General features: G+C 42.2%; 1 protein-coding gene across 1 annotated transcript in view; it reads left to right on the top strand.

The window, feature by feature from the left end:
• Window positions 1–26,268, top strand: part of p4ha3 (prolyl 4-hydroxylase subunit alpha 3) — a 70,775-nt gene that overhangs the window by 13,263 nt on the left and 31,244 nt on the right. Inside the window, exons 4-7 of the mRNA XM_033023205.1 lie at window positions 2,193–2,342; window positions 6,088–6,139; window positions 9,378–9,541; window positions 10,821–10,997. Of these exons, the coding sequence (XP_032879096.1) occupies window positions 2,193–2,342; window positions 6,088–6,139; window positions 9,378–9,541; window positions 10,821–10,997 (543 nt within the window). The remainder of the gene's footprint in view (window positions 1–2,192; window positions 2,343–6,087; window positions 6,140–9,377; window positions 9,542–10,820; window positions 10,998–26,268) is intronic.

Raw genomic sequence — 26,268 nt, 5'->3', positions numbered from 1 at the left:
GCATTACATGTATTCAAATTGCATTCGTCTATTTTTTTGGAATAGCATTCTCTGATATAAATTTATTGTCATCAAGATTCTGTTTAAGGAGTATTTCCAGCAAAGTGTTTAAATGTGTAACTATTCTGCATGCAGGCATTAATGAAGTACTCCAAGATCTGTGCAAAAAAGGACACAAAGTGCTGGTGTAACTCAGCGGGTCAGGCAGCGTCTTTGGAGAACATGGATAGGTGACTACAGTCCGAAGAAGGGTCCCAACCTGAGACTTCACGTGCCCATGTTCTCCATAGTTGCTGCCAGAGTCACTCACACTGCAGTACTGTGTGTCCTTTTGTGTCAACCAGCTTCAGCAGTTCGCATGTTTCAACAAAATCTGTGCAGATTTTTTGTCGACTTTCGGCAATCTATTCACGATTTCATAGGTTTTGATCGTCATTTCTCTCGGTGACTATGTTACTCCCTATGCAGGGGCACTGTGGTGAGATTTTGTCAACTGTTAGGTTTTAGCACAAACGCTGGGGAAAATAGTTACTGAAAGCATTTTTGATTTTGATTTTTAAGTTGTGTTTGGAGTGATGGCGACTTTGTTTAAATCAATATAAATGGAATGCTACTTTGGCAGCACTGTTGGACGAGGAGAGATGGGATCTGCTAGGTAAAGGGAAGGAGGTTAAAGACTGAATGCAGGGGATGTCTCTTCTCCGGGAGGAAGGTGAACCTGTGGAATTTGCTACCACAGAGGACTGACGAGACCAAGCTGCTCAATACAACTGTGAAGGAGACAGATAGATTTCAAGATGCAAAAGATATCAAAGAGTGTGGGGAAAGAACATGACATTGATTAGAATTTCAGGTGGCACGGTGGCGCAGCGGTAGAGTTGCTGGCTTACAGCACTTGCAGCGCCAGAGATCCGGAGTCGATCCTGACTACGGGTTCTGTCTCTACGGATTTTGTACATTGTCCCTGTGACCACGTGGGTTTTCTCCGAGATCGGTTTCCTCCCACACTCCAAAGACGTACAGGTTCGTAGGTTAATTGGCTTGGCATAAGTGTAAATTGAACCTAGTGTGTGTAGGATAGTGTTAATGTGCGGGGATCGCTGGTCAGTGTGGACTGGGTGGGCCGAAGGGCCTGTTTCCACACTGTATCTCTAAACTACACTAAACTAAACTAAATGAAATGACAGAGCAAAAGACCAAATAGACCTTCTCCTATTCTCTGCGTTTCTATGAAACGTCTCCGAGTGTTCCAGCTAATCCTCACATTCCCAATTGCCGAGATTGGAATCTATTCCCTGGCGCAGCAGCACATGAGTCATTACTTTGAAATCAGCCCAATTTTCATATGAAAATTAGCTTCCGGCTCACAATCGATCATGAATATCAAATGATAATGAAGTTCAATGGCTCTAAATTTCATACTGAACGATTTGAAGTGCGTGAGATGCTGTTTCGGTCAACAGATGATGTAGAATAGCAGCAGATGAGTTCATCTGTAAACTGAATCAAGAGTGTTGCACTCATTACAGCAAGCTTCTGGATTACTAGTCTGGTAGTTTACCTCTTCAACCATGTGTAAAAACAGTCACTTGAAAGTTAGACACCGTATTATAGTTTTGTTTCAGTGGATAATCAAAATTAATTTCACAAAAATCGAAGACTGCCTTTAAAAGTGACATTCATCCATGTGCAGGAATTTCATTAGGATTGTTTTTGGAGTGGCACAATAAATGTGTGTTTATATGGGAGGTCTCTCCATATTATAATAAAGACGCCGACTTTCCTGATCTGATTAAATACCTTTTGGGATAGGCCCTGTGTCCCTGCACACAACTCTAATGTAATTTTATTAAAAAATACAGTCTGCTATCACATCACAAAATATTCAAGATTCAAGTGAGTTTATTGTCATGTGTCCCTGATAGGACAATGAAATTCTTGCTTTGCTTCAGCACAACAGAACATAGTAGGCATTGACTACAAAACAGATCAGTGTGTCCATATACCATTATATACGTAAATACACACATGAATAAATAAACTGATAAATATTTCCATTATGAAGAGTATTTGATCATCTTTCCTGATTTTATATCGAAGCATTCTTATGTAACTTGCCTATAAATTCACCAGGCATTTAGACCTAATTTTAAAATATCAATTTAAATCTATATTTTGTGCTTCCATCCCAGGTTGCCTATGACATGGAAGACTATTACCACTCAGTTACTTGGCTGGAAGAAGCAGTCACTCTTTTCCGACAAAGTCTAGGAATCTGGGTTACAGAAGACCAAGGAAGTCTTGAGGAAGCCCTGGATCACCTGGCCTTCTCTCACTACATGGTAAGCAGTCTTTCTTCGGCAGCACCTGTACCAAAGCTTGGCACAATACAGAAAGGATTAGCCTTAATAAACCCCACAAAGTACTGGAGTAACTCAGCAGGTCAGGCAGCATCACTGGAGAATACGGATAGGTGACATCTATTTTACTAACATCAGTAGATCACACATCTACGTTAAGCTTTGTCTTTCTCACTATAAAGCTATGCCCTCTAGTGTTTTTGTTTTCCATCCTGCAAAAAAGGTTCTGACAGTCTACCCTATCAATACATAGAAACATAGACATAGAAACATAGAAAATAGGTGCAGGAGTAGGCCATTCGGCCCTTCGAGCCTGCACTGCCATTCAATATGATTATGGCTGATCATCCAACTCAGTATCCTGTACCTGCCTTCTCTCCATATCCCCTGATCCCTTTAGCCACAAGGGCCACATCTAACTCCCTCTTAAATATAGCCAATGAACTGGCCTCAACTAACTTCTGTGGCAGAGAATTCCACAGATTCACCACTCTCTGTGTGAAAAATGTTTTCCTCATCTCGGTCCTAAAAGACTTCCCCCTTATCCTTAAACTGTGACCCCTTGTTCTGGACTTCCCCAACATCGGGAACAATCTTCCTGCATCTAGCCTGTCCAACCCCTTAAGAGTTTTGTAAGTTTCTATAAGATCCCCCCTCAATCTTCTAAATTCTAGCGAGAACAAGCCGAGTCTATCCAGTCTTTCTTCATATGAAAGTCGTGACATCCCAGGAATCAGTCTGGTGAACCTTCTCTGTACTCCCTCTATGGCAATTCCTCTCTTAATTTTATATACTTCTATCAGCTCTCCCTATAACCTCTGGAGTTCCAATCTATGTTTGTCCAACCTCTCCCTGTAGCTAATACCCCCTAGTCCATACATCATTCTGATGACTCTGCACCCTGTCACATCTTTCCTATAATGCGGCCACTTGAATTGTATGCAATACTCCAAATACAGTCTAACCAAAGCCCAATGAAGCCATATGCCTTCTATAACTGATGAGGTGCTCAGGGATTGCTTCCTGGTTACTAGATGCTTATTGTTGCTATCAAAGATTTGATTGAGACCTAGTGTTATTTTGATAAGTTTTACAAGGATGCAAAGGTGGGTGGTAGTAATGCGAAGACAGATACAAAGAGCTGGAGTAAGTCATTAGGTCAGGCAGCATCTTTGGAGAAAAAGGATGGATGACATTTCAGGTCGGGACCCTTCTTCAGACTGAGAATTGAGAAAAGCTTCAGGGGTTTGGTGGGTGTGAGGGGGGGGAAGAGGTGGGCAGAATGTATAGATAGAGCAAGTGAATGGGTAAGGATGTGCCATGTGGAATAAAATATGAAAAAGTGTGAGGTTGTCCATTCAAGGTTGAAAACTTTATAAATGCAGTTTTATTGTAATGGTAGAGAGATGTAATGGTGTCCAAAGGGACCATATAACATATAACAATTACAGCACGGAAACAGGCCATCTCGGCCCTTCAAGTCCGTGCCGTACACTTTGATAAAATGCCAGACTAGCGAATCCCATCCGTGGAATTTTATTCCAACATTTGTCAACATCCTTCCCACGAGAAGAGACAGGTTTTGATGAAAATATGAATCAACAGTGTATTCTAAGATATCATATTCATAGTCATATAGTCTTACAGTGTGGAAACAGGCCCTTCGGCCCAACTCACCCACACTGACCAACATGTCCCATCGACACTAGTCCCACCTGCCTGCATTCGGCCCATATCCATATAACCATATAACCATATAACAATTACAGCACGGAAACAGGCCATCTCAGCCCTTCTAGTCCATGTCGAACACTTACTCTCGCCTAGTCCCATCTACCTGCACTCAGACCATAACCCTCCATTCCTTTCCCGTCCATATACCTATCCAATTTATTTTTAAATGATAAAATCGAACCTGCCTCCACCACTTCCACTGGAAGCTCATTCCACACAGCTACCACTCTCTGAGTAAAGAAGTTCCCCCTAATGTTACCCCTAAACTTCTGTCCCTTAATTCTCAAGTCATGTCTTCTTGTTTGAATCTTCCCTACTCTCAATGGGAAAAGCTTATCCACATCCATGATTGGCAGGACATGGCAATCATATACATCGAAAGCTAACACACATATACAACAAGCAATAAAGAAAACAACTATGTTGGTCTTCATTGCAAACAGATTTGAGTAATAGACTAAATACATAGAAACATAGAAACTAGGTGCAGGAGGAGGAGGCCATTTGGCCCTTAGAGCCAGCACCACCATTCATTACGATCATGGCTGATCATCTTTGGAATACTATTAAAGTATAATCAAGATAGTGAATTATTTATTTTGGATATTAGGGGAAACAAGGGGTGTCGGGCTCGTGCTAGTAACCTGTCCAACAGGTAAAAGACCAGCAGTAATATTATTGAACGGCAGGGAGTGATGAGAGCGTGTTGGCTGCTCCTGCTTCTACTTCTTTTTTTTTAACGTATCTCAAGATAAAGAATGGGTCAACCAGGCTTATGTTCACTGGAGTTTAGAAGGGTGAGAGGGGATCTTATAGAAACATATGCATTTCTTAAGGGATTGGACAGGCTAGATGCAGGAAAAATGGTTTCCATGTTGGGGGAGTCCAGAACCTGGGGTCACATTTTTAGAATAAGGGGTAGGCCATTTAAGACTGAGATGAGGAAAAACTTTTTCACCCAGAGTTGTGAATCCGTGGAATTCTCTGCCACAAAAGGCAGTGGAGGCCAATCCACTGGATATTTTCAAGAGAGAGTTAGATATAGGGCTAATGGAATCAAGGGATATGGGAAGAAAGCAGGAATGGGCTACTGATTGTGGATGACCAGCCATTAAGATTGAATGGCAGTGCTGGCTCGAAGGGCTGAATGGCCTACTCCTGCACCTATTTTCTGTGTTTCTAAAGTTTGTCACAGAGAGCAATCTCAAACCTACCCTGCGTTTCCTGATCTTAATTATAATTCACTCTGAGCTTTAATGTTGCATTGGAAACAAACAAAATGTTTTGAGACATTGGAAAGATATTTGAGGTTTCCGAAGAGTAATCTTGTTTACCACAGAATATAAACATGTGTTTGAAGTGGGAAGTAACTTGGGGCATTTCACTATGTTGTGGGCACCACTTACACAAACTGTTATTGCTGACTCATCAGAGTGATTGCAATAGGGGGGGAGAAAGTTGGAAGAGAGGTGGGTGCCTGGCAAATGGTAGGTGGTCAGACTGCAATCAGTCTGAAGAAAGGGTCCTGACCCTTAACATAGTCCATCCATGTTCTTCAGAGACACTGCCTGACCGGCTGAGTTATTCCAGCACTTTATGCTTTTTTTCAACAGAGTACTTTGTTGTTTTGGCATTTCTTATTTAAGTATTCTGAATTTCTTCATTCTTTTTTCAAAACAAAGGTTTTCAGTTTGGGAAGCAATTCCGAACAACTTCCATACACGTTCGTTATTACTGTCTGGATAATCTATCTGAATATGTGTGCGAAAAGTGAAATACTGCAACGCTAGCTATATTTAAGAGGGAGTTAGATGTGGCCCTTGTGGCTAAAGGGATCAGGGGGTATGGAGAGAAGGCAGGTACAGGATACTGAGTTGGATGATCAGCCATGATCATATTGAATGGCGGTGCAGGCTCGAAGGGCCGAATGGCCTACTCCTGCGCCTATTTTCTATGTTTCTATGCTACTCAATGTTCCTGTATTGTTTTTCAGATAGGAAATGTCGGCAAAGCAGTGATCCTGTCTAAAGAACTGCTGCAGCTTGGTATGTGATGTAAACTCTTCCAACCCTCTAGTTCTCCAAAGCTGCAGTTTCCATGTGGTAATCACCAAGTTTAATCAAACCCACTACCTTTGTTGACAGCTACACTTTTCGTCTTCTTGGTCTGTACCTATTTTTGATCACACAACGTTCCTCAAGTCTCAAAATAAATTTCTATATTTCATCCATTACAAATCCCAGACTGCAACAACCAGGTTCAGGAATAGCTACTTCCCCTCAGCCATCAGGCTATTAAACCTGGCTCGGACAAAACTCTGATTATTAGCAACCACTTTCTGTTATTTGCACTACCAGTTTATTTATTCATGTGTGTATATATTTATATCATGGTATATGGACACATTTATCTGTTTTGTAGTAAATGCCTACTATTTTCTGTGTGCTTAAGCAAAGCAAGAATTTCATTGTCCTATACAGGGACACATGACAATAAACTCACTTGAACACTTGAACTTGAACTCCCACCTTCAAAGAAGGATATTGTCCTCAAGGTTTCCTCAACAGCTTTCGATAAGACAGAATTGTATCCAAAACCTCAGTGTTGCTCATATTTGGAATGGCTCTATCATCACAACTCCCCGTTGTGAAGTGGATGTTTAAGTGGCTTCTCACTGCGAGTCATAAACAGCACTCAAGTGAGCTCTCTGGTCTATTGAGTCACATCGAATGTCAGAAACCCAATTTACATGAGTCCTACATTAATCTTATTTTATTCTCCCATTTTATTCCATTCTAATCTGATTTGGATTTTTGTCTCGCTGCAGTCTCTATTTTGCTTTTACTGTCAGTCTTACTTTTTATATTTTGTCAGATCTATTACATAGAAACATAGAAAATAGGTGCAGGAGTAGGCCATTCGGCCCTTCGAGCCTGCACCGCCATTCAATATGATCATGGCCGATCATCCAACTCAGTATCCTGTACCTGCCTTCTCTTCATACCCCCTGATCCCTTTAGCCACAAGGGCCACATCTAACTCCCTCTTAAATATAGCCAATGAACTGGCCTCAACTACCTTCTGTGGCAGAGAATTCCTGAGATTCACTACTCTCTGTGTGAAAAATGTTTTTCTCATCTGGATCCTAAAAGATTTCCCCCTTATCCTTAAACTGTGACCCCTTGTTCTGGAATTCCCCAACATCGGGAACAATCTTCCTGCATCTAGCCTGTCCAACCCCTTAAGAATTTTGTAAGTTTCTATTAGTACAGTGCTCTTATGAATTCCACTGCTGTTATACCATCTCGGGTGGCGCAGTGGTGCAGCGTTAGAGTTGCTGTCTTAAAGCGTAAGAGGGCCGGGTCTGACTATGGGTACCGTCTGAACGGAGTTCGCACGTTCTCACTCTGACCACGTGGGTTTTCTCCGGGCGTTCCTGTTTCCTCCAACACTCCAAAGATGTACACGTTCATAGGTTAACTGCTTTCTGTAGATTGCTCTCAGTGTGTAGGATGTGGAACTGGGATAACATGGAATGGATACGGGTGATCGCTGGTCGGTGCCTACTTTGTGGGCCAAAGGGCCTGTTACTGCGCTATATCTCCAAACTAAACTAAACTAAACTCACTTTTCCTCAGTTTTGTACAGTCAGTCACTGCATGACTCTTTCAAGAGAGAGTTAGATTTAGCTCTTGGGGCTAAGGGAATCAAGGGATATGGGGAAAAAGCTGGAATGGGGTACTGATTTTGGATGAACAGCCACGATTATATTGAATGGCGGTGCTGGCTCAAAGGGCCGAATGGCCTACTCCTGCACCTATTTTCTATGTTTCGATGTTTTTATCAGCTGTGATTTAGCAACGGGAAACTATATGCAGTATTTATCACCCCAGATTTAATTCAATATCTGGACTTATCTGTAAGTTCCTTTCCTTCTAGGAATTTTTTTGAGAATTGGTTTATTTCGGTCATGTGTTCCAAGATGCGGTGAAAGGTTTTGTTTGCGTGCTATCCCATCAAATTATACTACACATGAAAAAAGACACAAAGTGCTGGAGTAACTCAGCGGGTCACGCAGCATCTCTGGAGAACATGGAAGAGATGGCGTTTTAGGACCTTTCTTCAGACCCGATCTGAAAAGTTACCTATCCATGTTTTACAGTGATGCTGCCTGACCCCCTGAGTTATTCCAGCATTTGGTGTCTTTCTTTGGAATAGTAGCATCTGCAGTTCCTTGCACTAGACATTGAGTACAATCAAGCCACAGACAAGTGTAACAGATAGTGAAAGAAATACCAGAGAGCAAGATATAATTTGAAATATATTTAAATTTCTTTTGTAAGAAAGAAATTCTCGTAAGACCTGTAAGATCGGAAGCCACATTGGTCCCAACAAAAGAGTTAGCCTTTTACAAAAAGCAGAATTCTTCTGCATCTGTTTCTGGACAAGCTTCACATGAATACAATCCCACTAAACACATGTCAGGTTAATTTTCAGCAAAACCATAGCTTGTAAACAAGGTATGATTTTATACATTATATCTCCTGGTACTTAGTCAATTAATTAATGTCCGCAAAACATTAGTACAAAAAAAAGGTGTATTTGCTTATCAAGCTAAATGTTCTGCTTTGCAATAAACAAACTCTCTGCTTACCAATAAGAACTTGTACATCTTTTCGTTTAGGCTTTGCTTTAGACTTTAAATATACAGTACCATTCAGTGTAACAGGCCATTCAGCCCACCAAGTCTGCGCCGACCCATACACTGGCACTAACATGCACACTAGAGACAATTTACAATTTTACCGAAGCCAATTAACTTGCAAACTTTTGTGTTTAAGAATGAACTGCAGATGCTGGAAAATCGAAGGTACACAAAAATGCTGGAGAAACTCAGCGGGTGCAGCAGCATCTATGGAGCGAATGAAATAGGCAAAGTTTCGGGCCGAAACCCTTCTGAAGCCCGAAACGTTACCTATTTCCTTCGCCCCATAGATGCTGCTGCACCTGCTGAGTTTCTCCAGCATTTTTGTGTAACCTGCAAACTTGTACATCTTTGGAGTGTGGGAGGAAACCGGAGCACCCAGAGAAAACCCACGCGGTCACAGGGAGAACATACAAACTCTGTACAAACAGCACCCGTAGTCGGGATCGAACCCGGGTCTCTGGCGCTGTGAGGCAGCAACTCTACCGCTGCCACACTGCGCCACCACTGTCTACATTTATATTATTGATATACCGAGTCTTCAGGTCCTACTTTGATGTCTAACTTCTCGTCAACAGATGTTAACAACAGAAGAATTTCCAGAAACATAGCAAAGTATCAAAAACTCTTGGGAGCCTCTGCAGATGCTCATCCCAAGGATGTTGTGCTTCAAAGACCAAACGTGACGTACCTGCTGACAAGGAACACTTATGAATCACTGTGTCAGAAGCTGGGTTCACAGGTAAAATCACAACCTCTCACTTCTAGTGGACAATTACTCAAGAGTCAGGAATGTTTCAAATGTCCCAAAACGGAATAATGAAATTATTACTCCAATTTAATTCAATTTTTAGTACTTTCTCAGTCAAGAAGGGGATTTGCAAGTTTATTTGATCTTCTTTTATTTTAAACTGTAGCGGCATTATCCAGCTTCATTTCTTGTCTAATTGTATCATCTGTGGCTGAAATTCCACAATGGTCATAGTCATAGAGTCTGACAGCGGGGAAACAGGCCCTTAGGCCCAACCTGGCCACACTGGCAAAAATGTCCCATCTACAGTAGTCCCACCTGCCTGCGTTTGGCCCATATCCCACTAAACCAGTCCTATCCATGTACCTGTCTAAATGTTTCTTAAACGTTGCAATAGTATCTGCCTCAACTACATCCTCCGGCAGCTCTAATTTGGTCTGGCATCAAAAGTCAAAGTTATTTTCTTTCAAATTTCTTATCTTTAAATCATATTTTATCAATGGACGTGGCAAGTGGGGTCAAATTTTGTGTTGTTTCACATTAAGGGAAAATTATTACTGAAGCCGTAATTCTCACCCTACTCAATAACCCACCATTTAAATCATATCCTAAAACATGGATAGGGATTGTGTGACCAGCTTCCCGTTCATTGGAGAACAGCTTCTGGAACAAGAAATGGGGAGAACTGTGAAGAAACTTTGACTAGTCTGTTAAAAGTATTTATGGTGATATATACCATCCTGTATCATGTTATTATGCCATCATGCTTAATGTTTAGTTTAGTTTAGAGTTACAGAGCGGAAACAGGCCCTTCAGCCCGCCACGTCCGTGCTGACCAGCGATCCCCCCACACTAACCCTATCCTACACACACGAGGGACAATATACATTTATACCAAGCCAATTAAACTACAAACCTGTACGTCTTTGGAGTGTGGGAAGAAACCGAAGATCTCAGAGAAAACCCACGCCGGTCACATACAAACTCCGTACAGGCAAGCACCCATGGTCAGGATCGAACCCAGGTCTCTGGTGCTGTAAGTCAGCAACTCTACCACTGTGCCACTGTGCGCAGGTTTAAATTCGGCTGCTTCTGAACTATCCTGCCACTGAATGATAGTTTTATGTGAAATACTTCCTGATAATATCGAACATCATTTTTATATATGCACCCTGCAAGGTCAAAATTATTTGTAATTCTTGAGGCTAATACTTCCATTACGATTTTCTCTAACATATTTCTTGGTCATTATTGATTTATTATGTTACAGCCAAAACACTATCAAGATTCAAAGCTGTACTGCTCCTATGAATCAAACCTCAGTCCACATTTGATTCTCCAGCCTGTGAAGAGGGAGATTATAAGCCAGAAGCCATATGTCGCACTGTACCACAACTTCATCAGTGACTCAGAGGGGAAGAGGATAAAGGAGATCGCTGCTCCCTGGGTAAATTCACTTTAACATCTTTCTCTGTTTCTTAAAAGACATTAAACATTTTTAAAATCAAACAAAATGTTAGGAATATTGGATATGTTAAACCAACATTGACGATTCTTGATTTTATTTAAATGGCTGTAGTGTGGCTTCTAACAATGTATTATTGAATTCTCCGAACATAATTGTTCCTACAGAAGTGATTTTATTTGACTCCCATATTGGAAGTGTATTTACTCTAAAGTTTGCGGCAGGAGTATTATATCGAGCCAGTTAAGCGGCCTTTTCACGGGGCGACTTGACGCAAGAGTTAACCGGAGTTTAACATCGTGGGAACCTCGTGCGATAACAGTGCGGCATTCGTGGACCACCGTGGACCACCGTAGCGCTAACGGCAGGTCATCGTGTAACTTGGTCACTCGGGAGAAAATTCAAGAAAGTTTGAATTTCTCCAAGAGTGACTTGTACACTTGTGGTTGAGTATTGCAACATTATATGAACGTAGTGGCCAGTGCGATATCCGTAATAACTCTTGCGGGTACCGTGGGAACTCCTGCGAACGGTGAACCCGGAAGCTGGACAGAGGGGACAGAAGGTGAGTTAAAATTATCTTATGTGGGATTGAATTTAAAAAATAAATAAAAATAAAGATTTGCATCCGCATATGGACATCAACTTATTCATGAGTTATGTTAATGAGATTCAAGAAAATAACTATAATCTTTAAAAGGGACTTTAAAAGGGACTTTACTGAAAGGTTACGCATTTTTATGGTCCGTGAGAAATTTTTCACATGTACTTCTTTGAGAGATACAGGTCGGAGTCCTCGGGTCCAGGGGTCCGGAACGCTACCAATCAATGTTGTACAGAGACCCGTGTAAGGAGTGAACTGTACATGCTGGTTTAAACCGAAGACAGACACAAAAAGCTGGAGTAACTCAGCGAGTCAAGCAGCATCTCTGGAGAAAAAAAGCTGATGTTTCGGGACGAGACACATCTTCAGACTCAATTCCGATTAGGCTGTCTGAAGAAGGGTTCCGGTGTTGGGGGAGTCCAGAACCAGGGTCCCAGTTTTACAGTCTACCGTGGGAACGCTTTAACTCAGTAAAGTAAAGTAGCCTTTATTGTCATATCAGCGCACAGGCAGCAGTTGACTGTTGCTCTATTCAGTTTCCCAGGGGGTCGGGACGGGACTGGAGTTGGGAGAGAAAGGTGGGGGAGTCGAGGGAGAGGAGGGGGAGACAGATGGGGGTGTCTTCATTTACTGACGGCGGGTGTCTGTCACTGAAACAGGCAGGTGAGATTTCACATCCACCTTGTGTGTGCCTCTCTCTCTCTCTCCCTCCCTCTTACACAGGCTGAGAGACTCTGCCTCTGTGAGTGTACGTCTCTTTCTCCCCCTCTCCCACGCACAGTAAGACCGAGGTACTGTGCTCAGTCCATCTGTGTCTCCCACATACACAGTAAAATATGTCTCCAAATGAGCCAATTCAACCAAGGGAGGATATATATAGTGTGTGAAAAAAAAAGTTACATCATTTGTGTCACGTGTAGTTCACGATGTTCATTCAAGATTTAACGGGAATGCTCGGGAAACGGACAAGTCACTCGCACAAATAGCAGAAATGCCGAGTACCGTGGGAACTCTTTATCTACTGCCGTTATATCGTGCGAGACTCGTGCTGGACCACGACCTCTTCACTCTGGTGACATCTTGCGTCAACTCGCCCCGTGAAAAGGCCGCTTTACTAGGCTTCTCCAAAATTATTGAGTTAGCCAACAAATGATGACAGTTTTAAACTTTGGACATACTTTGGATTTAAATTATAAAAGATCTCAGATCCCTGGTCATGGATGTTAATCCACGTACCTGTCCACGTGTATTTTAAATATTACAAGACCAAGTGGGACCCGTTGGGTCCCGTCCCCTCAACACGCAGTTGCGGGGGGAGTGGGCAGCCTGCGACGTCACACACACACACACTAACCACCCCCCACACACACACACACTAACCACCCCCATTGATATTATATTAATATTATTCATTCACTCCTGACAGCGCGAGCAAGAAGACAGCGCTCTATGATCTTCTTTTCAAAGATCGGGGTTTTTTTCAAATGTATTTTGGCAGCGACGGACGGGAGCCGAGACGGACCCGAGAGCTCTAAAACAGGGCCCGACTTGCTCGTTCTTCACTCGCAGAGCGTGCCGCAGTCTTCAGCGATGATCTTCGGTATTCAGTCGACGGGATGACTTTTGAACAATGGGGGGAGGAGGGAGGGATGGCAGGTGACGTCAGTCGCAGCGCGAACAGATGGCACGGCAGGCAGGCAGATCTATTGTCACGTCATCAGTGAAAAAAACGCGTTTTGAATTCAAATTTTTATCGGATTTGTGAAGATTTTGATTAATAACTCAAGAAATAAAGCACAAATTTTTCAGGTAAGCCGATTTTGGACTCCAGGGGGTAAATCTCTACCGGAATATGTAAAAATATTCCCGTTAGCACGTTGTTTCTTCGAGTAGATGTGATCACACATAAACAAATAAACGCACACGCACACACACACACACACACACACACACACACACATACACACACACACAGACACACACACACACACACACACACCCACGTGCACACACACACACACACACACACCCACACGCACGCGCGCACACACACACACACGCACATAGACACGCACACACACACACACACAAATCCACATCCAAGATCAGAGTTTTTTAGTTACAGTTTTTGTCGCTTTGACACTAGTTTCAGAACCTTGATGTCATTTTTCACAACTCTAGATACAAAACTCAAAACGGTCACCACTTGTATCACAGGCTGTCCAACGTTCAAAACATTGCATTGTGTATTCATATCTTTAAAGAAAGCTTGCACTCACAGAATCATTGGTTCAAACAACTCATTTATCATGAAATACCATAGGGACATTTCTTTAGATCACCCACACACAACATACACATAGTTTCACTGTTTAGTTGTTCGTACAACCATTAAATATTGTAGTACAAAATATGTGATACATGTTTCATCCTGTGCTACACGTAATGTCACTGTAAAAGGATTAGTAGAGAGAATACCACAGACACAGTGGAATCATTGAACAAAGCTGAAATTTATTGATGAATACAAACTAAATGGCAACATAGGTTGAATGAAAGCAACAATTACTGTAACAAAACAAAAAAAAAGTCCTGCAAAACAAACTGCCGTGTTCCTCACCTGGCTACTGTACAGTAAGAAAAAAAAGCTAAACAAAGGATCAACAATCACTCGTCATCCCCATCAACCCTGTCTTGTGGATTGGGCCACAGGTTCTCATCCACATCCGCATAGATGTTTTCGTTTGCCAAACATCTTTTAAAGTACCTTCGCGCATGGCGAATCCAGGCCTGACACTGGTCTGCTGTAATGTCATCGCAGGCATTGTCCATGGCCTGAAGAAGGGTCACTTGTTGATGCGGATGCCGATCATACACTTTCCACCTCCATGTGGAGAAAAATTCCTCAATGGGGTTAAGGAAAGGAGAGTATGGGGGCAAGTACACAGTGAGGAACTGTGGATGGGCCTGAAACCATGCCTGCACCAGATGAGCGTGGTGGAACCTGACATTGTCCCACACAATGACATAAATTACACCAACAGCTCTACAGACTAGAGTTAGCTCATCAAGAAATGCAACAAGGAGCTCTGCATTGTATGCGCCAATCAGAGATCTACGCCCCACCACACCATCTTCTGATATCGCCGCACACATACTGATGTTGGCCCCATGTCGTGCAGGTACTTGTATGGTTGCCCGCTGGCCAATTAAATTTCGCCCTCTCCTCCTTGTCTTGGCCAGGTTGAAACCTGCCTCATCCACAAAAACAAATTTGTGATGATTGTCATCCGCATCCAGGGCCATCACCCTCTATGTACAAAAAGACATGTTGGAAAGAGAATTACTGTACAGTATTGATTACAGTACAATGATGGGGAATTTTTCACAAACAGGCATCATGAAATTGAACATACCTGAACATACTCAATCCTCAGTTGCTTCACTCTGTCTGCATTTCTTTCAAAAGGCACACGGTACAACTGTTTGAGGGACACCTGGTGCCTTTTCAGAACACGTGCAATGGTCGGCAAACTTATGGCTTCCACATTCCTGAAGAGACCTTCATCGTCCAGGATGTTCTGTCTGATTTCTCTAAGCCGAATGTCATTTCTGGCCCGGACCATGTTGACCACAGCCCGTTCCTGTTCCTCAGTGAGGAGTCTGCCTCTGCCTCCACTATTGGGTCTAGTCTCAATTCTGTAGGGAATATGACAGGAAGAACATGTCATCATACTGTAGAACACATTTTCATAGTCACATTACCTACTCTGTGCTGCACATTGGCATGCAGTGTACAATCATTTGACAATTACAGTAAGAGTAGCCTACAGTACTGTAATGTTTACTGTAATGCATGCTGAAGACTTATTGCGGAAAGTTCTAATGATTGAGGCCACGGTTGATCTTCTAAGGTTTGGTTGTATCATTCTCGCTGCCTCAATCATTGTCATGCCATGATTGATGACATGATCTACAACCATTGCTCTAATCTCATTGGAGGCTCTTTGCCGTTGCTGTCTTGGTCCTTGTCCTCGACCCCGTTCCCCCACACCCCTCAAATGGGGCCCATGGCCACCTCTCAAAAGGGGTGCTTGTCCCCTGCCATTCCTTTGACCACGTCTTCCTCCTCTTCCTCCTCTTCCTTCTCCTACTTGACCTCTAAGGTGCCCACCTGCCTGCTCCATGTTGTATCACTACAGATGTTGTTGTGGATGCCACTTACACCCATACCACAAGGTCAGATCAATCATCAGTAACAAATTGGTGTCACAGGTGGTGTCAATCATTGTCGTCATCCTGAAACTGTCATGATCTGAACATGCTCATCCTCAGTTTCCATAAGACTATGCTTTAAGAGTAATGCAACAGTTACTTGTCATTTTGAGCAGTTGTATCAATTGATAGTTAGATTATTGTAATGAAATGAATAGACAGTCATCTCAAATGTAATGTGTGAATTGCATTTTGAAATGGTTATACTTTGATGTTAAGTTGTGTCATTTTGAACAGGTGATTATAGTTCAATGGACAAATGATCTTTGGTTTATGTGAATTGTATCCAAGAAATTGGAAAAAGTGTTAGAGTTTTGAAAAAAATGCATTTTGATCATTGGTTGTGAGTTTTGTATCTAGAGTTGTGAAAAATGACATCAAGGTTCTGAAACTAGTGTCAAAGCGATTGACAAAAACTGTAAACAAAGTTGCCCCTCTTACCTTTAGCTTATGTCCTCTGGTTCTTGTGTCCCTACCCTGCATTTTTAAAAAAATATTTGTGCATTCAACCTATGTACTCCCTTCATAGAAACATAGACAATAGGTGCAGGAGGAGGCCATTCGGCCCTTCGAGCCAGCACCGCCATTCATTGCGATCATGGCTGATCAGACCCTCAGGAGTTTATACTCTATAAGATCACCCCTCAGCATCCTGCTCTCCAACGAATGAAGCCCAAGCCTGTCTAAGCTTTCCCTATTACCCAGGGCTTCAAGTCTTGGCAAAATCTTTGTAAACATTCTCCATGCTCTTTTAAAGTGTTAAAAGCTGTGTTGAAAGACATTCTACAAGGGAACATTGAAAGTGATGCAAACTCAGCAAAGTTTGTGAAATAAATCGTTTTGGCCAAATTATTAAAAATCTTCTAGAAGAAGCAACATGTGTTGTGGATAAAGAGGAACATCTGGGTGGACAAAGATTTATAGAATTTGGTGGGGTACTGAGGAAAACAAAAGCTGATGATGTAGGAAGTAACATATTGGCACAGATAGAAAACTGGCTACCATGAGACAGTATGTGGGCCTGAAAGTTCTTTATATGATTGGCAAAATTCAATTAGGAAATAGTGCTGGGGTTTCAACTTTAAACAATTTATAAAAATGACTTAGATGAAAGAATGGAAGGAATGGCTGCTTCATTTACTGGCGACACAGAGATAGGTAGCGAATTCAATAGATTACAAAGGGAAATTCACCTTTGAATAGATTACATAGGTGAATTACGAGAGTGGTCAAAGATCTGGTAAATGGTGTATGAGGTGTGAAAATATGCAATGGACCCTTCACAAGGTGGATGGTTGGAATCAGTTTAAAAGTAAGGGCCCACTTGTTCAAGACTTTTTCCTGTGACTTGAGTCTTTGGAACTCTCTTCCTCAAAGGGTGGTGAAATAGATTGGTGATAAGTGATGCAGTGAGATTTTCAGGGTAGACATGGATGCAAAGTTGAAGTCACTATCAGATCAGCTGCAATCCTATTGAATGGCTTCACCTCCTCTTAATTCATACGTTCCACATAGTTTAAGACTGCACCAACTTGCTTCACATTGGATTTTTTTAGCCACGGAACAAAGGACCCATTTATACCATCGTATCTGGCTGGATTCCAACCAAATCGCTTGGGATGAATATCCTCTGTCTGCCCAATGAATATCCTCTATCTGCAGTCTCCTGTTATTGATATTAACACTGGTCATGCAGGTTCGTAGGTTAATGGTTTCTGTAAATTTGCCGTAGTATGTAGGATAGAACTACTGTGAGCGGGTGCAGACTAGGTGGGCCGAATGGACTGTTTCCACGGTGTATTTCTAAACTAAACTAAGATAAACTGGAACTAGCAGTATCAAACCAAGATGTTTATTTCCTCTCACTATGAGAAGATACTGAGAACGAACAACATGCAGGAATATAATGATTACCTTTTATTTTCTAACACATCTTATGAAGGGGGTTTTACCCTACTCTGCTTCTTCAGGGTAAAGAGGGGCTGCATGGCGGAGCAGCGGTAGAGTTGCTGCTTTACAGCGCCAGAGACTCGCGTTCAATCCTGACTGTGGGTGCTGTCTGTACGGAGTTTGTACGTTCTCCCTGTGACCGCATGGGTCTTCTCCAGGTGCTCCAGTTTCATCCCACACTCCAAAGGCGTACAGGTTTGTAGGTTAATTGGCTTTGGTAAAAATTGAAAATCGTCCCAAGTGTGTGGGATAGTGATGGAGTACAGGCATGATCATCGGTTGGCATGGACCTGGTGGGCCAAAGGGCCTGTGTCCATGCTCTCTGTCTGAAGTCTAAAGTCTAGAGAAGGCATATGGTGGTGGGGCAAGGGTGGGTGGTGTAATCACCTGACTTGTAATTTGTTGAAAAAAATGACAAGGTTTGCATTTTTTGGTAATTTTAAGTAAAAACTGTTGAGCATATATGGAAGGTGTGACATTCTCATTTCACTTTGTCTGTTGCCATCTCTACATACCATCTATATGTGCCTGATCCGAATTCCTGCCGTTTGAAAGGTTTAGCTACAGGTACCTCAGGACTACAAGTCACTGCTGGTGCAAACGTTCTGTGCAAAACATCTTTGCATTAGGTTTCAATTTGCATCGTAATATCCCATCATTTTCATATTTACAGGACCGTAGGTCAGACGGGCCCGCGGTGTGTGCTGGAGGTTGGTCGCGAGGAGGGCCGGAGGCTTCGGAGGCTCAATCCAGCGCTAAATGCAGCTCAACTCTGCCTGTCTCACCGGGTTAACTACACTGTCTGGACTGGCGGGATACCAGCGCTGCTTCTCCGTGCTGGCCATATTTCCCGCAAATCCAGGAAGGGCTGTAGGCTCAACTGGCGGGACAGGCAGAGTTGAGCTGGGTTTAGCGCTGCTTCTCTGCGCTGGCTGTGGCCCTGGGGGCACCGCGCCCGTCTGACTCCCGACCAAAGATCCTATAGCGGAGGATCTTTGCTGCCGACCTCTCTGGCCGCCCTTGGGGGGGGGGGGGCACTCGGGACAGCGCCGGAGACACGGCCGGGATCGATCCTGGCTGCGGATGAAGCGCAGGTCTGTGCCACGTCTCCCTCCTCCAATCACCGCGCTCTATCATCAGTCCCACCCCCCCCCACCCACTCCTCCCTCCTCCAATCATCGCGCTGAATTATCATGTCCCGCCCCCATTGCTTGCTGACCGACGTCTCTCTCGTCCAATCGGCGCCCTCGATCATCAGTCCCACCCCCACTGTCTCGCGGAAAGCGGAGATTTCACCGGGTTTTAAAATCCGGATTACAAAAACTTGGGGGGATGTCCCCCACCTCTCAAAACATGGGGGGGACGTGTCCCCTCTGGCCCCCCCCCCCCGGATTTTCCGCCCCTGTGTGATAATAAAGTATCAATCAATCAGTCCATTTATTTAGCTGCCCGTAGTGATTCTATGCTCAGTCTAGCACCAGTTGATTTGGCACTGATGTCCAGATGAAGAATTTATTATGAAATGGTTGATGGAATTGAATACACAGAAGTGTGAGGTGTTGCATTTTTGAACGTCGAACAAGGGCAGGGCCTACACAGTAAATGGTAGGCCTCTGGGTAGTGTTGTAGAGCAGAGGGATCTAGGAGTTCCTTGAAGGTCGAGTCACAGGTAGATAAGGTGGTCAAAAAGGCTTTTGGCACTTTGGCCTTCATCAGTCAGAGTATTGAGTATAGAAGTTGGGAGGTCATGTTGCAGTTGTATAAGACGTTGGTGAGACCGCATTTAGAATATTGTGTTCAGTTCTGGGCACCATGTTATAGGAAAGATATTGTCAAGCTTGAAAGGGTTCAGAAAAGATTTACAAGGATGTTGCCAGGACTAGAGGGTGTGGGCTATAGGGAGAGGCTGAGTAGGCTGGGTCTCTATTCCATGGAGCGCAGGAGGATGAGGGGTGATCTTATAGAGGTGTACAAAATCATGAGAGGAATAGATCGGGTAGATGCACAGAGTCTCTTGCCCAGAGTTGGGGAATCGAGGACCAGAGGACATAGGTTCAAGATGAAGGGGAAAAGTTGTAATAGGAATCCGAGGGGTAACTTTTTCACACAAAGGGTGGTGGGTGTATGGAACAAGCTGCCAGAGGAGGTAGTTGAGGCTGGGATTATCCCATTATTTAAGAAACAGTGAGACAGGTACATAGATAGGACAGGTTTGGAGGGATATGGACCAAGCGCAGGCAAGTGGGACTAGTGTAGCAGGGACATGTTGGCCGGTGTGGGCAAGTTGGGTCGATGGGCCTGTTTCAACACTGTATCACTCTATGATTCTAATTAGGGGACACAAGAAACTGCAGATACCGGTTAAAAAAGAATAATTCCTCTTGTTATAAACCCCCACCCCTCTCAAACTCTCCAGGCAATAGTTTGTTCAACCAAGCCTTTATGTTGCCAGCCATTTGTTTCACTTGTTTAAAAATAACAATAATGGCCTGCAGCTCAGAAATCTATTTTTGCTACGAATACGATCGACACGCATATGTTTTCTAATTCTGCACTAATTCATTTGGATGGATTTATATTCTGTGATCTATGAGGCCCAGATGATATCCACGTGTACTTTGTCCCAGGAGTACCATTAGCTCTTCGAGTTCAGGCATCACAGCGAGCATTTCAGTTTAAGGTTTTCAAGCATGGGCCTCACTGCCAAGGATGAAAGATGGTGTGTGTCAAGAATAAAGCTGGTATTTTTTAATGTTCTTCATGAACCCTGCACTGAATGAGAGCTTGCTGTTGACCTCCACCACCCCCCCCCCCCCCCCCCCCCGCGCCACTTCCTCTACGGGGGTCACGTGCAAAAGGATAGATTGGTGCCTCGCAGTTCGATTTTTTTGAGCTGACGTCAACCCTCCCTGTGGTGACTTTCTCCCTGTGGTGAAGTTTGGATGAAATCCTAGACTCTGCTGGAACAGGAAAAAAAAAACCCTTTCATGTGGCTGAATGTAATGCTATCACTCAAAAGCTTTGACCACATGCCTCTGTGAAAGCAAACTCCACACGCACATTGTGCGGGAAGGAGCTGCAGATGCTGATTTACACCAAAGATAGACACAAAATGCTGGAGTAACTCAGCGGGTCAGGTATCATCTCTGGAGTTGACGACCACCCCTGCCACAGCCAACAATGGACCATTGTGGGCTCCACCTTTCTTAAGTCATTGGTGCCGGCTACGATTTATTCTAACCCTTGTCATGCCTTCAGTTTCCCTCTCTTCTGACTGGAGAAGGGTCTCGACCCGAAACGTCACAATAGACAATAGACCATTTGGCCCTTCGAGCCAGCACCGCCATTCAATGTGATCATGGCTGATCAACCTATTCCTTTTCTCCAGAGATGCTGCCTGACCCGATGGCGGGACTGTCATATGCTGAGAGAATGGAGCAGCTGGGCTTGTACACTCTGGAGTTTAGAGGGATGAGAGGGTAACTCATTGAAACATATAAGATTGTTAAGGGCTTGGACACGCTAGAGGCAGGAAACATGTTCCCGATGTTGGGGGAGTCCAGAACCAGTAGCCACAGTTTAAGAATAAGGAGTAAGCCATTTAGAACGGAGACGAGGAAACACTTTTTCTCACAGAGAGTGGTGAGTGTGGAATTCTCTGCCTCAGAGGACGGTGGAGGCAGGTTCTCTGGATGCTTTCAAGAGAGAGCTAGATAGGGCTCTTAAAAATAGCGGAGTCAGGGGATATGGGGCGAAGGCAGGAGCGGGATACTGATTGGGGATGATCAGCCATGATCACATTGAATGGCGGTGCTGGCTCGAAGGGCCGAATGGCCTACTCCTGCACCTATTATTGTCTATTGTTATGCCACCATTTTGTGTCTATCCATACGCACATTGTTTGGCTGAGCCATTCAACCAAGTAAATCCTCCCATTTCGTCCATGGTGATGGTGCTTGTTTATAATGCGGACGTGGGTGTGTAAAAGATGGATTCTGACCGTGGAGATTGGATGCGAGGGTAACTCTTGCATCGTAATGTGCCGAAAATAGACCATTCATCCAGTTTCACTTGGTGGCTGAACTCCCGATCATTGTGAGTTCCTTCACTGAAGCATCCAGGAGAACGCGTCTTTTACTAAACGGTCAACAAACCAATATCTTCGGCCAATATGTTCCTGCCACACAGCCCTGCTGCCCTGATGATCCAGATCCATGTTTCAACCCTGAAAAATGTGGATCACTCTCCTTATCCAGAGATATACCTCGAAGCCAATGCAGGCATTGATGACTGAATTTACTATTGCCTTCAATGAAGTAGCCCCGGCGTTGACTACCTGAGGAGCAGAACGTCTGAGAAGCCAAACCTCAAACGTGGGTCTGGACTCATGGTCTACCAAGCATCTTCAGAATATAGACTTTAGAGATACAGCATGGACACACACCCTTCGGCCCATCGAGTCCTCACCAGCAGCAATTACCCTGTACATTTTAAAATATATATATTTTATTTTATTAGAAGTACAATCATATGGCACCAAAGTGACTAATATATATTTTCATAATATATTTTATGTACAGCTTCTTATTTTTTTTGTTATAATAAAGAAAGATGAGAATAAGAAAAATAAATTAGATAGTAAAGGATAGAAAGGCGTGAGATATATAGTGTGTGAAGAAAATGAAAAAAGACGAATGAGTGAAGAAAGTTGAGGAAAAGAAAATAGAAAAAAGAGAATAAGACATAAAAAAATCATTGTTTATAATCTTGACCAATTCTCGTCCAGTCCTGAAACAGTTAGCTTTTACAATTGTGTTGCACCATATGTTTCCAAAAAGATGACAAATGGAGACCAACTCGTTATGAATTGGTCTGATTTATCCATTAGGAGGAATCGCATTTCCTCAAGATGTGCGGTGTCCAACATACTTGCAATCCACATTTTAAGCGTTGGTATTGATGTATTTTTCCAAAATTTAAGTATTCATTTTTTTGCTATTATTAAACCATAGTTAAAAAATAAATTTTGAGATGTGTTCAGTTTATTCCCATCTTCCATTACTCCAAATATAATAATTTCAGTATTAGGTTCCATTCTTATCTTGAATAATTTTGTAAATATTTCGAAAATATCACTCCAAAATCTATAAAGTTTTATGCAGGAAACAAAGAAGTGTGTTATAGTTGCGTTTTGGGATAGACATTCATCACAAATGGGGGATATATTTGGATAAAGTTTGTTCAATCTTGTTTTTGAATAATATAATCTATGTAAAATTTTAAATTGAATTAGAATATGTCTTACATTAATCGAACATTTGTGAATATATATCAAGTACTTTTCCCATGTAACCTTTGTAATTTTTATCATTAGTTCCGTTCCCACTCTTCTCTAAGTACCTCTGTCGATGGTAGGTCTATATTTAGAATACTATTATATAAATATGATATTAATTTTTGTGTCAGCTTTAATATTCATTGCTTCTTCCAATAATTCAGGAGTTATTTTTTGATATCCTTGTATATATTTTTTCATGAAATCGCAAATCTGAAGATATTTAAAATATTGGTTGTTTTTCAGTTTAAATTTTAATTGTAATTGTTGGAATGATAGTAGGTTTCCCATTTCGTACATATCCCCGATCCTTCTAATTCCGAGACTTTCCCATTGGTTATATGTTTTATCAATAAGAGATGGTTTAAATAAAGGGTTATTCGCTATTGGCATTAACAATGATAGATTTCTTAATTTTTTATTTTTTTTTGTTTATTTTATTAGAAGTTAATACAGTACAAAACAGTACAGTGGAACCTAATTTTAGGTGCCAACTATGTCATACCGTAATCCATTCTATGTACAACCTCTAGTTTTATGTTTTGAGAAGGAAGTAAGCAAGACAAGAAAAAGAAAACAATAGAAAGGGGAAAAAGAGGAAAAATAGATGGTAGAGAATAGAAAAACGTGAAGTGTGTATATAAAAAAAAAGAAAAAGTGGAAAGTAGAAATAGGAGAGAAGGCCCCTTAAAAGAGAAATTTTCAAATCTTTATTCGGAGATAACATTTCTTAATTTTAAAGATAATTTTATTTGTTTCCAAATTCTTATTGTACCATATATAATTGGGTTCTTCTTATATATTGTGTTGTTCAGTTTTTTCGGGGAGAAGAGGATCGTTCCTATATTACAAGGATGACAATCCTCTTTCTCAATTTTTATCCATTCTGTCTGTTGGGTAGAACTATCCAGCCAATAAATCATATTCTTAATATGCACTGCCCAGTAATAATACATAAAATTCGGAAGTGAAAGTCCCCCAACCTCTTTTGGTTTACATAAGTGTTTTTTTGTAATTCTATGTGATCTATAGTCCCAAATAAAATTAGTAATATTAGAGTCTAATTTTTTTTTAAAGTATTTTGGTATATATAGACTGAAATAGGTATAGTAATTGTGGTAGGAAGATCATTTTTATTGCATTTATTCTACCTAATAATGATAAAGGAAGTGTTTTCCAAAATTTAATCAGCGTATTAAGTTTATTTAATAAAGGTATAAAATTAGCGTTGAATAATGCTTTATATTTTCTAGTAATCTGAATACCCAAGTATTTAAATTTTTCTGTTGCGATTTTAAAAGGGAATTTCAGTAAGTGTGTAGGTTCTTGAGGTTTTAATGTCATGATTTCACTTTTATTCCAGTTTATTCTATATCCAGAAAAAGACCCAAATTCCTCTATTAAATTTAATAAATTTGGTATGCTCGTTTGTGACTTTGTAATATATAAAAGTATATCGTCTGCATATAATGAAATGTTATTCTTTGAGTCCCTAGTATTATAGCCCTGAATATTCGGATGAATTCTTATACTTACCCTGTACATATGAACAACATTTGTACATAAGGGGTTGGACAGGCTAGATGCAGGAAGATTATTCCCAATGTTGGGGAAGTCCAGAACTAGGGGTCAGAGTTTAAGGATAAGAGGGAAGTCTTTTAGGACCGAGATGAGAAAATCATTTTTTACACAGAGAGTGGTGAATCTGTGGAATTCTCTGCCACAGAAGGTAGTTGAGGCCAGTTCATTGGCTATATTTAAGAGGGAGTTAGATGTGGCCCTTGTGGCTAAAGGGATCAGGGGGTATGGAGAGAAGGCAGGGATGGGATACTGAGTTGGATGATCAGCCATGATCATATCGAATGGCGGTGCAGGCTCGAAGGGCTGAATGGCCTACTCCTGCACCTATTTTCTATGTTTCTAACTACCCTACACACGAGGCACAATTTACAATTAACCTGGAAACCTGTACGCCTTTGGAGTGAGGGAAGAATTAATCTGGCTATTCAAGGGTGATGGATTTATGCTGTGTCTGCTAATGCTTATTTTCTAGGAAAACGTAGGATTTACAATGTCAGCACCTAAATATTTCAAGGAATATTATTCAATAAACCTACAAACTTGCATGTCGTTGGAATGTGGGAGGAAGCCGGAGCACCTGGGCAAACCCACGTGGTCACAGGGAGAACGTATAAACCGCATTGATAGAACCTGGGTCTCTGGCAATGCTACAGCTGCGACAATGTGCTGCCAACTGTGTTCCCTGCACTCTTTATACATCAGAGACTTCAGAGCACTGGAGAAGCACCACCTACACATTCCTGACAACATCCTCCAAATTAATTGGCAAGGAAAATGAACCCACATCAGTGTCCTCCCGCAAGCCAACTTTCACAGCGTTTAGGCTGTGATCATTCTCAACTCAGTCCGGTGTGAAGGCCTCATTATCCTCGTATACAAGATGAGACCTCTGAAAATGGCACACTATGTGGACTCCATAAGTTCATAAGTTTTAGGAACAGAATTAGGCTATTTGGTCCATCAAGTCTACTCCGCCATTCAATCATGGCTGATCTATCTTTCCCTCTCAACCCCATTGTTCCTCCTTCTCCCCATAACCACTGACACCCGTACAGATCAAGAAACACATTCCAACAAGAGAGTTCTAGGGTGAATAGACAAAATGTTCTCTGGATATTCTTAAAGCTTCCTTGTAAAATACAACCTCATTAACTCATGAGAATCGTTGGCCTGTGCCAGATCGAAATGGAGGAGAAACATTTCATAGATACATAGGTGCAGTAGGCCATTCGCCCCTTCGAGCCAACACCGCCAGTCCATGTGATCATGGCTGATCATCCACAATCAGTACCCTGTTCCTGCCTTCTCCCTATACCCCCTAAGAGTTCTGTCTAACTCTCTTTTGAATGCATCCAGTGAATCGGCTCCACTGCCTTCTGAAGTAGAGAATTTCACAAATTCACAACTCTCTGCCTGAAAAAGTTTTTCCACATCTCAGCTCTAAATGGCCTACCCCTTATTCTTAAACTGTGGCCCCTGGTTCTGGACTCACCCAGCATCGGGAACAT

The sequence above is a fragment of the Amblyraja radiata genome, chromosome 6 (assembly GCF_010909765.2).
Source record: "Amblyraja radiata isolate CabotCenter1 chromosome 6, sAmbRad1.1.pri, whole genome shotgun sequence".
NCBI lineage: Eukaryota > Metazoa > Chordata > Chondrichthyes > Rajiformes > Rajidae > Amblyraja > Amblyraja radiata.
This window is presented reverse-complemented; position numbering and strand designations above follow the sequence as displayed.